Here is a 12,989-nt window from a genome sequence, read left to right as displayed (position 1 = left end):
TAAAATTAGAATTTTTTCATCAGTAGATTAAAAATTCTATAAATATTCAAGTGTAACAAACTAAATGGTGAAAAATAAAATTATTTATTTGTTCTTCAAAAATCAATAAGTACATTAACAGTAAAAGAAAATACTATAAGAAAACTATCTTGGTACTCTCTAATAGACTATATAGGAAATATTTCTATTCTCCAACACTTTCTCTCATTCTGAACTTTCATGACTTGTTATAAATAAACTAAAAAGTAAACAAAAAGTTTAGTCGAAAGTAAAAACTTGTGATGCGTGGAAATTTACCAACTAGGAACAAATTGATGGGTTATATGAGTCATCCCTCTAAATGGGCTAAACCCACAACTTTTTTTCGACAAACAAAGACTTGAACAACATCCTCATACCTTGGCAATAATTTTTTTACCAATTTTGATAGGCAAACGACTAAAAATTCTTTCTCTCTCTATCAAATAAGACAAGAAGCCTTTTCTCCCATTCAGCAACAAGCTCTAACAGCTCAAAACTTTTGTAAGACACTAGTTTCAGTCCCCAAGTAAAGCTCTAAGGTTCCAACAAATTTTTTTTTCAGTGGGACAACTTGCTTCTGCTCTTGCTCCCCCTAGAAAAGATCTCAAGTTCAGAACAAATGCTTGTGAGACAACTAATCCTTAGTGTCTTTAGGCAGCTATATCCAATTGTCATCTTTGCCTTCATTATGAGGTGGTTTGAAATCTTTGTTCTAGGTTTTAGATCCCTTCGCTAGGATCCTCTGGAGACATTTGAGTTTTTTGGCTTCTTTGGTGGTTAAGGCTCTCATGGGTGTTTTAACAGTGTCTTTTTTTTATTTTGTTACAAAGGGAATGTGGTGCTATTTTGTATTGATTTTTTTTTTCTTCCTTTTTTTTTTTCTTTTTGGAGGGCTTTTGAACTTTTTTCTCTCATGGGTGTTTTAACAGTGTCTTTTTTATTTTGTTACAAAGGGAATATGCGGCTATTTTGTATTGAATTTTTTTTTCCTCTTTTTGTTTCTTCTTGGAGGGCTTTTGAGAATACCTTATTTACTACTATGGTGTCTAGATTAACTACATAGGAAAAAGACTATACAAAAAAATCTACTATTCTCTAATAGACTACAAGAAATAGTCATATTTTTCAGACAATAAAGATTAATGGTGCTTACTTCACTCATCCCTATTTCAGGAGCCAATTCACAAATTGAAACAAGGATAGAGCTTCCATATGCTTTGCATTTTGCTTTTGTCCATCTTTCTTGATAATATGATGCTATTTTTTCATTGCCTGAATTGTTCCCAAAATTTTCAGATTGCTCAAGCTTGCAAGCCTGTAGTTCAACGAGCTGGGTTCTGGGGATCAGTTGGCACACTTGCTCGTGGTTATGAGATTGTTATGGGCCTTCTCTTGTTCACCCCAGTGGCATTCCTTGCCTGGTTTCCTTTTGTCTCAGAATTCCAGACTCGTATGCTGTTCAACCAAGCGTTCAGTAGAGGTCTGCAGATTTCTCGTATTCTTGGTGGGCAACGAAAGGATCGTTCTTCCCGCAACAAGGAGTGAGACCTTAATGGTAGCTACTATTGTCTTCCATGTAGATTCATCAATTTCCCTGATACAGTTGCACCAGGGGGCACTCAGGTCTGTTAAAAATAGTGTCCATATCTATTTGTATGCCCGTTGTTGTTTGTGTTAGATGAGGGCTGCAGTTTTGGGAACTGGAAATTAGTGGAAATGTAGCCTACCCTAATCATCTTACTACCATTTTCCTGACAGAATAGATTATCAGTCAGTAACGAGAGTGGCATCATGCTCGCCTATGTACTATAAATATATAAAGCATATAATTTTATCTAATATCAAAATAGTAGAAGAAAGATCATATATAATAAATATATAAAGCATATAAATATATTATAATAAAATAACATTATATTAGGAATTCACTTTCATGTGGATAAACACTAATATAGAACTCTTGACAAGTTCATTTTAAAAGACATTCCCCTGCATCATGTCTACTTTCATTCATTCTCTGTCTCGTATCAACCGGTTTGATATAAGGCCAGTATGGTATTTGGACAGAATAGAATTTTCATTTTTAATGACTATATATAATCCAGTAAATGAATCTTATGATTTTATTTTAATCAGAAGTATGTTAAACACTATTTATATATTATTATTTACATGTATATAATAATTATCTATAAATTTTTAACTAAAATAATAACATATATAAAATTTTTTTATTTAATTTTTTTTAAATATAAAAATAAATTTTAACTTTTAGTTGAATATAAATATGCATATATATATAAATAGTTAGAATTATATATTATATAAATTCCTTATTACCTATTTTTCACAATTCATTTTACAACAAAAAAATAAGGAATGATAAATTTTTTGTTTTTATTAGAAACTCTTACTTTTATAAAATTTTATTTATATAAAATGTTTTTTTATATAATTATAAAAAACTTTTTCTTTTAATTTTAAATATATATATAATTACAGTTTGAAAATTTTATAGAAATAAAAAAAAAATGAATTTTCACTTGCAAAATTACAATAATTTTTACAAATATCCATATATATATATAGAGTTGTCACACATAAAATAACTAATTTTGTTCCAAAACCATTTCGGTATATAAAATATCACTTTCAAATCCTAACCCTATTCGAATAAAAAGACAATCTTCATGTTTCAAACGAAATCAAACTCTGACAAGAAAAGGCAGACTGAGATCTTGATCACTTTAAATCAAGTTCCTCATATATGGCAGAGACGCACAATTAATTTCGAATTTTCAAACCCTTTCACTTCGATATATCTCGACTCTTTCATAATCACCGTAATACAACACTTCTGTTCTCCAATGTCGCTACTAGGTATGTATACGCTCTCTCCTTTCACAAATCTCCGACGATCCATTCTTGGTTATCTATTTCGGCGATTTTAGTTTATATTATTCGAATCTTCAGGTCAGCGTAGACCGCTGTTGGATGGCACGATACTGCTGCTGGAAGACGAGAGCGAGTATAGTGGAGACGGCGAGAAGGGAACGCCAGCGGTGATTTATGTACTGGGAATGTTGATGAGCTTGGCGTTGATAGGAATGAGTACGTTTGCACTGGTATTTTGGGTGCAGGAATCGAGGATGAGAGGGCTTCAGCTATGGACGAAGCTCTGGTTCGCTGCTTCTTCTACTGTTTTTCTTCTCTCCGTAGTTCAACTAGGTCTGCTGGTTTTGGAATTCCACTTGTGCAAGAAGATTATGGAGTGTAAGGAGGTTGCAGAGGATGAGGAAGATTTAGAGGCTAGTTACCCCACATACGAGGTCGTTCAAAGTTAGATACAAATGCATGTAATATGACATTGCTTCTGAAGTAGATTAATTAATATTGCGTGTATTAAATTAATTACAAAAATAATTATTGGTGACTTAGTGTCATAAGTATCACATTTACTTAACATATATATATGTATATGTGAAAAAACAATGTCTCCTATTAATTAAATCGCTAAATCTTATGACATATATATACATATATATGTGAAAAAACAATGTCTCCTATTAATTAAATCGCTAAATCTTATGACATATATATGTATATATATGTCATAAGATTTAGCGATTTAATTAATAGGAGACATTGTTTTTTCACATATACATACATACATATACATAAGTGCCTGCAAAAGAAAGGGAAACAAAAGGAGATGATTGTCTTTCACATATACACACACACATATAAATATATATATATATAAAAGTACCTGTAAAAGAAAGGAAGCATAAACAGAATCAACGAACTTAAATTGTTAAACATGGACCAACAAATTTGATGGGTCAAAATGAAGAAACACTATGAGCCATACCCAAACCCACCATTGTAGCCACCAAAATCTCAACACCCGTGTCTCCCATCTCTCCGCCTTCCTCTATAAAACCCTAAACCCACCATGTTTTTGCAGCAGTATAAAACTCTTTCAACTTATATATATCGATCCCCACATATCTTGTCTCCCTTTCTCTTGGTAACAGTCGTTTAGGGTCGACCCAAAACCAGAAAAAAAGAAAATTTAAACGTGGTTGATTTCGGCCTTTTTTAGCGGTTGTTACATAGAGAGGAAGTTTTTCAGTAAAACAATCATCATGGGTTTTCTCCACAAGCTTTGGGACGAAACGCTTGCCGGGCCTGCACCGGAGACGGGTCTCGGCAGACTCAGGAAATATGATTCGTTCTCCGCCACACGATCACCTCCCGTTGTCACCGATCATGATCAGGTGGTGATAACGAGGAGTATTACCATTTTAAAGGGCACAAACAGGCCTGGTTTTAGGAACTTGTCGGTGGATCCGGGCTCTCTCCCGGACTCGCCGATCGGCTCTAGTAATCCTGTCACGCCTTTGACGCGTAAGCTTTTCTTTGTCAATTTGTGCATGTCGTAAAATATATTCATACATCAATTACAACACAATAAAAAAAATAACTTATAGAGAGAGAACTCCGACTCAAATCATAATCTGAGATTGATCATGGGGAAAACTGAACGAATGACGGTTCTCTCGAAATAAAGCTTCTTGGTTTCTCTGAATGTTTCTTTGTTAAGTTTTAGTTTTACCTTGCTTATTATACATGTGTGTGTATATTAAGTGGAGGGGTATGTTTCTAATACGCCGTGTTGCATGGTGGTGCATGGCAGCGGGGACACCACGTGGGGATTTTAGGAAATTCACGAAGACAAAAATATCAGCCGATGCTGAATCTGGAAGTCTGACTCCGAGCGCTTATGATTGGTTCTCGTTTTTGTGTTTTTCTTTTTTCAAATTTACATATGCCCTCGGCCTTGCCCTCTGGCTACAACCAACCTGTTTTTATCATTCACTAAATTATGATTTTCAGGTTTTTAATCCGATTTAGTTTTAAATATATAGAATTTAATTCAATTCGATCCGAATATAATTTATTTAAATTGACTATTTATCAATTTAATTTATTTTTTATCGATCAGTTTTTTTGTGAAATTTGATTCTGATTTCATTTCAATTATATATATAATACCAAATTAAGAATATATTTTATATATTTTCTACAGGAAGACAAACCCTTTAATGTTTTAGTCAGTCCCAGAGAGGCAAGGAAGAGAAAAACTCATATACATATATATATATATGTGTGTGTGTGTGTGTGTGTATTGTTATATATACTTTATACAAATAAAAGTTTTCTATTATGGCATCTCAATGCGCTTAACTCGAGTCTGTGCTATGTTACAGGATTATGATAAGCGCATTGGATCGTTGAGAGAGTAATTGATTTTTGCTGGAAGAAAAATCAGCAAACTAACGATATATATATATATATATATATATACGTATATAGACGAAAGCTTTGTACATAAAGATATCAGCTTTTTGTGGGAATTTCATGATATATATCTTACGAATATATATGTGCATGGCGCATATATAAGATATATATAGATGTGATGAACTGACCTTGTTAATTACAATAAGACTGGTTCAGATGAAGATGATAAAAGGAGAAAGAACTAGATTTGCTTCTTTGGAGTTTTCGATGGAGGAACAAGTAGGAGATCAGCCGGCTGTCCCGGACTGACCAAGTAGGATTGTACATATATGTTTTCCACGGGATTTTCTTTCTCTTTTTCTTTTTCTTTTTCTTTTTCTTTTTTCCCCTTTCTTTTCCCAAATATTGTACATATGATGATTTTCTGTTCTGGGTTTGTTTTAATTTTGCTCTGTTTTACTTTCTGTAAGTATAGGTTGTGTATATTTCAATCCTCTTTCAATGAAACTCGTTTGGAGCCTGCAATTCATGTCTTTATTGGCACATCTTGTTAGTTACCATAGTAGCAACTACATATAATTTTGTCCCATATAATCTTCTATATCCTTAGGAGCTGCCGGAGCTTCTAGTTCATATTCTTGAGCTGTATAGTAACTATCGAGTTTTCGTATTCCTTTCTCTTCAAAACGAAAAAGAAGATGCTAAAACCTTATCAGAATTTTCATTGGTCCTATTCCAGAATTTTCTTCATACAGAAATCACTACATAGAGCTGGTTCTTTCATGGAAGCTGCCATAATAGTAGTAATCTAGATTATATGGAGGAACTGAAAATTAAATATGTAAATCAACAGGGATAAAGAATACAATTGATGTTCATGCATTCTCAAATCCGGGGGAGCAAGAGTCTACCTGTAGCTGCAAGACCTTTTGATTTTCAGCATAATATAGTATTGAACAATATCATTTAGTTAGACTTGCTGTTGGAAATTGGGACTTTGATGATGCTTCTTTTATGTTTTAGCAGATTGATACCCTAAACTCAAGGACTACAAAACAGCAGAACTCTTCGCAGAAGCATGTAGCGAAACAACTTGAAGTATTTGGCAAACGCATTCGTTGTTTTCAAAGAAAACTTTTCTGGTAAATGTATAGAATTAACAGAGGGAGGATCTGGGACGTAATCATTCATCTTCCATGATCCATCATCCATCTGAACCATATTGTTGTTCCTTTCATTACACCACCACTCAGCAGGAACTCCATATTCATCCTTCAAACCATCCAAAATTCTGTTTACCAGTGAAATATCATGATCCACTACCAGCATAAATTCCCCATTCTCTTGCCAGCCTGCAATTCCATGGAGGTAAACATCCAAAACATGCACAGGGATATCTGGCTTCAGATAATGTGACTTGGTGGTGTTGATCTTCAATTCTTCTCCCAGATCTACATATCCCCATTCTAGAGGTGGATATGAAGGAACATTATCCAGCATATCCGTTACGCGTAGGATATGAAGATTATCGAGTCCGGAAAACATCTTTTTTAGACCTGCATCACCAATGCGAGGACTAGCAAATGCAAGAGCAGTAACCATACAAGTCCCCCCCACCGGCTTAGTATTGTATCCATTAGCAACAATGTCAATTGCTGTTAGAGTTGCAAGTGATGCTCCCAGACTAATACCACTGACGGATATGCTAATTTCCTCATCTTTATATTTTTCCATCTGTTTCTTAACCTCTTCCAGAATCTAGATGTCAAACCCAGAAAACAGAGTCACAATAATCTAGTATATGGACGTCAGACTCTAATTCACATATGTGAAACAATTAATTATTCCTAATTCTTCCAAAACTAAGCTGATGAAATTTCGAAGTTCATAGTTTACAAATTAGCAGCTTCAAACTGAAAGCAAAAATTAATTCCAAAGGCTAAGAGACCTCAGCTTTCTAAATAATTAACCTTATGAGAATACATCGAATTTGAGCCTTTTACCAAATTCGTCAGTTAAATTTTGGTGAATATAAACCTCAACAGGCAACAGTTTTCAAGCATGGTGATACAGATTTCATAGTCCAAAATGGGAAAGATAGTTTAAGGAAAACAGGACAGTGAATATTTACCTGATCTCTAGCACTGATCTTACTGAAAGGGGTGTCTTCGCTGCTTGCTGTGTAGATAGAGTAAAACCCAGAGTGAACTTTGGGGTTATCGCCTTTCCCAAGTAGATCCTTGGCTGCAACAAGATCACTCTCCACGTCTTTTTCCCACTCTGACTGAGTCATGGTTCCTCTCCAACAAACCAAAATATCTCTCCTTCCTAACACATTCTTCCCCTCATCTGTAGTCACAGCCACATATCCCATCCAGACAGACTTCCTGTCTTCTTTGGTTTCTTCAAGTGCATAAAAGAAGCTGGTGACAACATACTTGTATGGATTGCCATTTTGGAGCCAGAGATTGGTGAAGAAATACTCTGGTGGGTAAAGACTATACCCATAACCTTTGGATGCTTTTCTATAATTGAAAGCATACTCAGCAGCTGCTACCCTTTCACCATAGTGGATAAGATAACGGCGAAGATCAAGGTTGAGTGGGCTTAGCAGGCCTTTCCAGTTATTCTCCCCGCTCAAATCTTTCCAATTTTTAGCTATGGTACCCATCATCAAAATTTTTTTAGCTGCAAACAGGATTCAATACATATATTGTTAATATACTGAGCCTGAATAATACAAAGATGCAGATCCCGCAGAATTTCATTAATCGACAAACTGTAAGATTCTCTTCCTTATTTTTTGGAATGAAACAATATTGAAAAATTAACTGGAAAAGAAGCCATTTGTGAGCATTTAAGCTAAGGTTTTGGACTTTTGAGAGTTCAGAGGAGATCTCAGCGAAAACATACCGGAAAGTGTGTTTTCAACGCCTTTTACACTTGAGTCTGAGCAAGTACTGAATTGCGAGTGATTGACGGAATAACTAACTGTCGATTGCCAAAGATTGCAACGTTTCGGAGAGAGTAGATGGAGAATCCCGATTTTTGAAGGGGAAGAGAGAGCCTGGAAGTGTGATTTTCAAAGTCAAAACTACAAAAACAGAGAGAGAAATTATTTATGAATAATTAAATGCCAATAAATTATTTCCAACGATTTAACTTTTTGAAATTAAATGCCAATAAATAATTGTAAGCTAAAAAGACAAAATATCACCACAGCGGCTGCTTAAATTCGTAATGTTAGATAAAGAAAGTTCTAAATTTAAAATTCTACTGTTTCTTTATTTTATTAATTTATTTATGAACTAATTAGCAAAAACAAAATCACTACCACATCTGACTAAATGCTTAAATTTATAATGCTCAGTCTGAAAGTTCTAAATTCAAAATTCTAATGTATCTTTGTTGCATTAACATAATTAGCAAAGACAAAATCACCACCACATCTGACTAAATGCTTAAATTTGTAATGCTTCATCTGAAGATTTCAAATTCAAAATTCTCTTATATATTTATTTTATTAGTTTATTCATGAAACTGCATCGTCGGAATTAACAAAGACAAAATCACCACCAATGCGGTTAAATGTTTAAATTTTAAGGTTCTAAATTCAAAATTCTCCTGTATTTTTATCTCATTAATTTATTTATGAAACTACATCGACCGAATTAGCAAATTATCATATCATTTACATAAAAAAAAATTTCTGCTTTATTTAACTCATTACTGTTGTAAATAAACTATCACATTTTTAAAAAAATAATAATATTTTACAGCGACTAATTTTTTTTAGTTAAAATATTTATAACAGTATAACTGATAACTTAACTTTCTACTATATTAATAAAATTATAATAATTAAATTAAAATAAATCTCATTGTTTTTAAATTAAATTTGAACTAACCTTTTCTTTAATTAAATAAACTAGCACAAAGCATCCACATGCCATTAATCTGTAGAATTATTGACTGCTGGTAGTGTTGGGAGGATCTGGGATATACTCCTCCAGCTTCCAGAACCCATTATCCATTTGAACCATATTATTGTTCTTATCGTTGGCCCACCATGCAACAGGAACTCCATATTCATCCTTCAAAGCATCCTGAGCTTTGTTGACAAGTGAAATATCTCGATCAACTGCCAGCTTAAATTTCCCATCTTCTTGCATCCCTGCAATTCCATGGAGATAAACCTCTATCTCATGTGAATTCACTTCTGGCTTCAAGTAAATTGACCTGGTACTATCAATCTTCAACTCTTCTCCCAGATCTACATACTGCCATTCTTTAGGTGGATAATCCGGAACGTCATCTGGGATATTACTTATTCGTAATATATGAAGATGATTGAGTCGAGATAAAACTTTTTTCAGACCTGCATCTCCTATACGAGGACTAGCAAATGCAAATGCGGTTACCATACAAGCCTCCCCTGTCGGCTTAATATTACATCCATTGGCAACTATATCTATAGCTGTCAATGTTGCAAGTGAAGCCCCTAGACTATGGCCTGTCACACTTATGCTGATTTCTTCGTCTCTATATTTCTTCACTAGTTTCTTAATCTCATTTAAAACCTAGGTAAGCATTAAAAAAGGGGAAGAAAAGTGTTAGATTTAGTTTCAATTACATTCTTTTAGTAAAATTTCATTTATTAGATAACAAATATACATCAATCATAACATAATTTTCTAATGAAAATGCACGGAAAGACACAAATCAATTCTAAATTAGGAAAACAAAGTATATATTACCTGATCTCTAGCGCTGGTCTGACTGAAAACAGAGAGTGGACTGCTTGATGTGTAAATAGAATGAAAGCCAGAATGAACCCGAGTGTTATCGAGCTTTCCAAACAGATCCTGAGCTGGGATTAGATTCGACTGAATATCTAGATCCCATTCAATTTGACTCATGGTTCCTCTCCAAGAAATCATAATATCTCTTCGTCCCAATGCGAGTTTTCCTTCATCGGTGGTGACAGCCACGATGCCCATCCAAACAGAGACTTTATCTGTCAAAGCATAAACAAAGCTGGTAACTGTGTACTTATATGGATTGCCGTTTTGGAGACAAAGCTTAGTGAAAAACTGATTTGGTGGATAAAGGCAATGTCCATAAGCTTTAGATGCTTTCTTTTTGTTGAAGGCGCTTTCACAAGCTCCAGCTCTTTCACCATAATGGATCAGATAAAGGCGGAGATTAAAGTTGATTGGGTTCAGCAGACCATCCCAGTTGTTTTCACCGCTCAGCTCTCTCCAGTTTTGTGCGATGCTATCCATGGCGGGTAGGTAGTCTCTTTAGGTGAACCAGGTTCAGATAATCTCTACAGAACTGATCCAACTTCCAGCTTTATCTGAGACAATTTACATTGAAAAAACAATAATTCGTTTATGTCAAACATAAACTATACCACATAAAAATATATCAATATGGATTAGAATTATTGCTGAAGTTGATGCAATTAATCATTCTGTCGAATCAAAGATGGTATATTCAACAGATAATTGTCAACCATTTAGGTAGAAGTAAGGTACAAGATCCTAAAGACTACATTATAATAGGTCATATTCATTCGGTTACTAAAACAGATGGTAGTAGGTATGCAGCTTGAAGATACAATAAAATATGAAAGAGGCTCCCCAAAAAGAATGCAAGGTTCAAGATTCTAAAATAAACAATTAGTACTAATAAAACGAACCTGAAAGAGGTCTATAATGAGGATAAGATAAAGGGAAGGAACAATAGTATTTCATTACTACAAATATAAATTATTGAAAAAAAAAATATAAGACATGTATTTAAATATTTTTCTTCGACTCTATAATATTATATTATTTATTTGATATAAATAGTTAAAAGAAATTTTATAAAAAAAAAAATAAAATTATGGGAGTGTGACTTAAACTATTGATTGGGCGGCACAGCGAGTTATGGTTCAGACCGAGAAATGAAATGAAATGGACCGAGCAATTTAGACAATCTCATCATACCAAAATAATTTTGGTATGGTTTCGATTCACACAACAAGAGATCAATTTATACTAAAATATAATTTTATTTTAATTTAGTAAATAATAAAAAACTCAATCCATTTATTTTTTGACCAGTTGATACTGAAACTAATGTATTTAATTTTATTCACATCTATACAAGAGGATTTATATTAGGCACTTACTTTTTTTTTTCTTTAAGAAATATTATGTGTATTATTAGGATAGGAGATAGTTATGGAATCTAAATTTAAACTACAAATTAATGAATTGAAAATTGAGATTTGTAACTTTATTTAACAAGATTAAAAATACTTCACTACACTCAAATATTATGGTTATACATAGATTATGTAAATATAAACTACTTAAAACAAAATAATTTTGAAATTTTGTATTAGTATTTCAAAATAATAAAATGAGATTTGCTTTTAAAAAATCATGTAAATACGTATGATAAATTTTACATGAATATAATTTTTTCAAAAATAATCAAATTATTTATACTATCCTTAAAATTATAACTTATAACTTTTAAGTGACGGCCTAAATCGAAATCAAAATCGGAGTTAGGTGATTCATTATCTCTTATCATGATTCATCTACAATGATAGTACAGAAGCTCATATAATCTGAATTGTTTTATCACTAGATTAAAACATAAGATTCTAAAAAATGCTAATAAAATATTAAACTCAATATATTTTATTGTAGATTAAGAGCATTTAATTTAAATTACATGATATTTTCAGTAATAAGTTAATAATTGAAGTTGGAATTTAATCTGTTGACCTGATCTAAGAAAATACTTTTAAATAAAACTGCAGTACTAATTTATCATCTTCACCAACCCGGGAAAAAAGGAAAGCGGTAATTGCAGTAATTAAATGCAACATAAATAGCAATATATGGGGTTGCTATTGGACGGCTATGGATTGGGTATAAAATATGAATGATTTATATTTTCTAAACTGTTCTTATTCAATTAAATCCTTCAGAATTCATCTCCGTCAAAAAATAAAATAAAATAAAATCCTTTAGAATTCATCAATCATGAAACTCTAGCTCGGAAAAAGCTCAGTTTAAACATACAAAATGCTTTAATGGAAGACGACTGGGAAGGATTGTCGACATACCTAAGATCAGGTAAGGAAGCTGCTCAGTAATTTTCACTCGGAGCTCGAACTGATCCGAGTATCTTCCTGATTTGGTAATCTGAGGAGAATGCCAAATCAGGCATCTGATGAGAAGGATCGAAGAGAGTGCCTTACTGCTTAGCTCTTGAAGGCAAGTATTCCGTAGTCTGGAGAGATGATACTCGTATTTGTCTCCCCTTTTTCTTTTGGAAGTAAAAGGGAGTGTTCTTATTTGTCAGATAGAATATGCAGGGGAGAGGCGTTTAGAGAGAGACAAGCATGGGCTGCTGCTGCGAAGTTCGGGTTTCCGATTCTGAATTCTGGAAAAGGGAAACGGAGGAAGATGATGGAGGAATAAAAGGTATATGAGGAAGGAGAGGATGATGGATGATCCCTTTTCGGAAATGGGAAAAATCAGATTTTGAATGCTGGGAAAACTTTAAATAATTGTTGTTTAGGCCCTACATATCTTATGTATTTCCACTTAAGTACTGTAAAAATATGAAAATTTCACGTGTACCCCTAAATT

The 12,989-nt window shown here is 33.3% G+C and overlaps 4 protein-coding genes and 1 long non-coding RNA gene across 10 annotated transcripts in view; 3 read left to right on the top strand and 2 right to left on the bottom strand.

Moving 5' to 3' along the window:
- The window catches only part of LOC110822791 (callose synthase 3), a 42,667-nt gene extending 40,807 nt beyond the window's left edge, over positions 1-1,860 (top strand). For all 4 annotated transcript variants that reach the window (XM_088218335.1, XM_088218333.1, XM_088218334.1 and 1 more), the window contains one exon: positions 1,318-1,860. In XM_088218335.1, the coding sequence (XP_088074461.1) occupies positions 1,318-1,566 (249 nt within the window). In that variant the 3' untranslated portion in view covers positions 1,567-1,860. The remainder of the gene's footprint in view (positions 1-1,317) is intronic.
- A 608-nt stretch (positions 1,861-2,468) lies between these two features.
- LOC110818424 (uncharacterized) lies at positions 2,469-3,454 on the top strand. Its single transcript, XR_015818776.1, has 2 exons — positions 2,469-2,901; positions 2,995-3,454. It is a non-coding gene; the product is annotated as an uncharacterized LOC110818424 (long non-coding RNA).
- Positions 3,455-3,972: 518 nt separating this feature from the next.
- On the top strand, positions 3,973-5,853 carry LOC148266476 (Dormancy/auxin associated family protein). 2 transcript variants are annotated; one of them, XM_088218331.1, is made up of 3 exons: positions 3,973-4,431; positions 4,721-4,814; positions 5,295-5,853. In XM_088218331.1, the coding sequence occupies exons 1-3, from the start codon at positions 4,170-4,172 to the stop codon at positions 5,320-5,322; spliced, it is 384 nt and encodes a 127-aa protein (XP_088074457.1). In that variant the 5' UTR covers positions 3,973-4,169; the 3' UTR covers positions 5,323-5,853. The 2 variants fall into 2 exon arrangements, with proteins under 2 accessions (XP_088074457.1, XP_088074458.1); XM_088218332.1 differs by having other exon boundaries at positions 3,974-4,431; positions 4,721-4,789.
- Positions 5,854-6,037: 184 nt separating this feature from the next.
- On the bottom strand, positions 6,038-8,375 carry LOC110818362 (phospholipase A1-IIgamma-like). Its single transcript, XM_022047214.2, has 3 exons — positions 8,242-8,375; positions 7,460-8,016; positions 6,038-7,086 (listed from the first exon to the last, which is right to left on the bottom strand). The coding sequence occupies exons 2-3, from the start codon at positions 8,000-8,002 to the stop codon at positions 6,370-6,372; spliced, it is 1,260 nt and encodes a 419-aa protein (XP_021902906.2). The 5' UTR covers positions 8,003-8,016; positions 8,242-8,375; the 3' UTR covers positions 6,038-6,369.
- On the bottom strand, positions 8,239-12,893 carry LOC110818361 (phospholipase A1-IIgamma-like). 2 transcript variants are annotated; one of them, XR_002540408.2, is made up of 4 exons: positions 12,461-12,893; positions 10,086-10,687; positions 9,237-9,908; positions 8,239-8,422 (listed from the first exon to the last, which is right to left on the bottom strand). XR_002540408.2 is itself a non-coding variant. In XM_022047213.2 (3 exons), the coding sequence occupies exons 2-3, from the start codon at positions 10,611-10,613 to the stop codon at positions 9,294-9,296; spliced, it is 1,143 nt and encodes a 380-aa protein (XP_021902905.1). In that variant the 5' UTR covers positions 10,614-10,687; positions 12,461-12,893; the 3' UTR covers positions 9,149-9,293. The 2 variants fall into 2 exon arrangements, 1 of the variants encoding a protein (XP_021902905.1); XM_022047213.2 differs by lacking the exon at positions 8,239-8,422 and having other exon boundaries at positions 9,149-9,908.
- Between the last annotated feature and the right edge of the window lie 96 nt (positions 12,894-12,989).

The sequence above is a fragment of the Carica papaya genome, chromosome 4 (genome assembly GCF_054855325.1).
Source record: "Carica papaya isolate Zhongbai chromosome 4, ASM5485532v1, whole genome shotgun sequence".
NCBI lineage: Eukaryota > Viridiplantae > Streptophyta > Magnoliopsida > Brassicales > Caricaceae > Carica > Carica papaya.
This window is presented reverse-complemented; position numbering and strand designations above follow the sequence as displayed.

Coding starts and splice junctions, on each gene's coding strand:
- LOC148266476 (XM_088218331.1), top strand. CDS start 4,170: ATGGGTTTTCTCCACAAGCTTTGGGACGAAACGCTTGCCGGGCCTGCA. Junction 4,432..4,720: donor TCCTGTCACGCCTTTGACGC/GTAAGCTTTTCT, acceptor GGTGCATGGCAG/CGGGGACACCACGTGGGGAT. Junction 4,815..5,294: donor ACTCCGAGCGCTTATGATTG/GTTCTCGTTTTT, acceptor GCTATGTTACAG/GATTATGATAAGCGCATTGG.
- LOC110818362 (XM_022047214.2), bottom strand. CDS start 8,002: ATGATGGGTACCATAGCTAAAAATTGGAAAGATTTGAGCGGGGAGAAT. Junction 7,087..7,459: donor AGATCAGTGCTAGAGATCAG/GTAAATATTCAC, acceptor TTTGACATCTAG/ATTCTGGAAGAGGTTAAGAA.
- LOC110818361 (XM_022047213.2), bottom strand. CDS start 10,613: ATGGATAGCATCGCACAAAACTGGAGAGAGCTGAGCGGTGAAAACAAC. Junction 9,909..10,085: donor AGACCAGCGCTAGAGATCAG/GTAATATATACT, acceptor ATGCTTACCTAG/GTTTTAAATGAGATTAAGAA.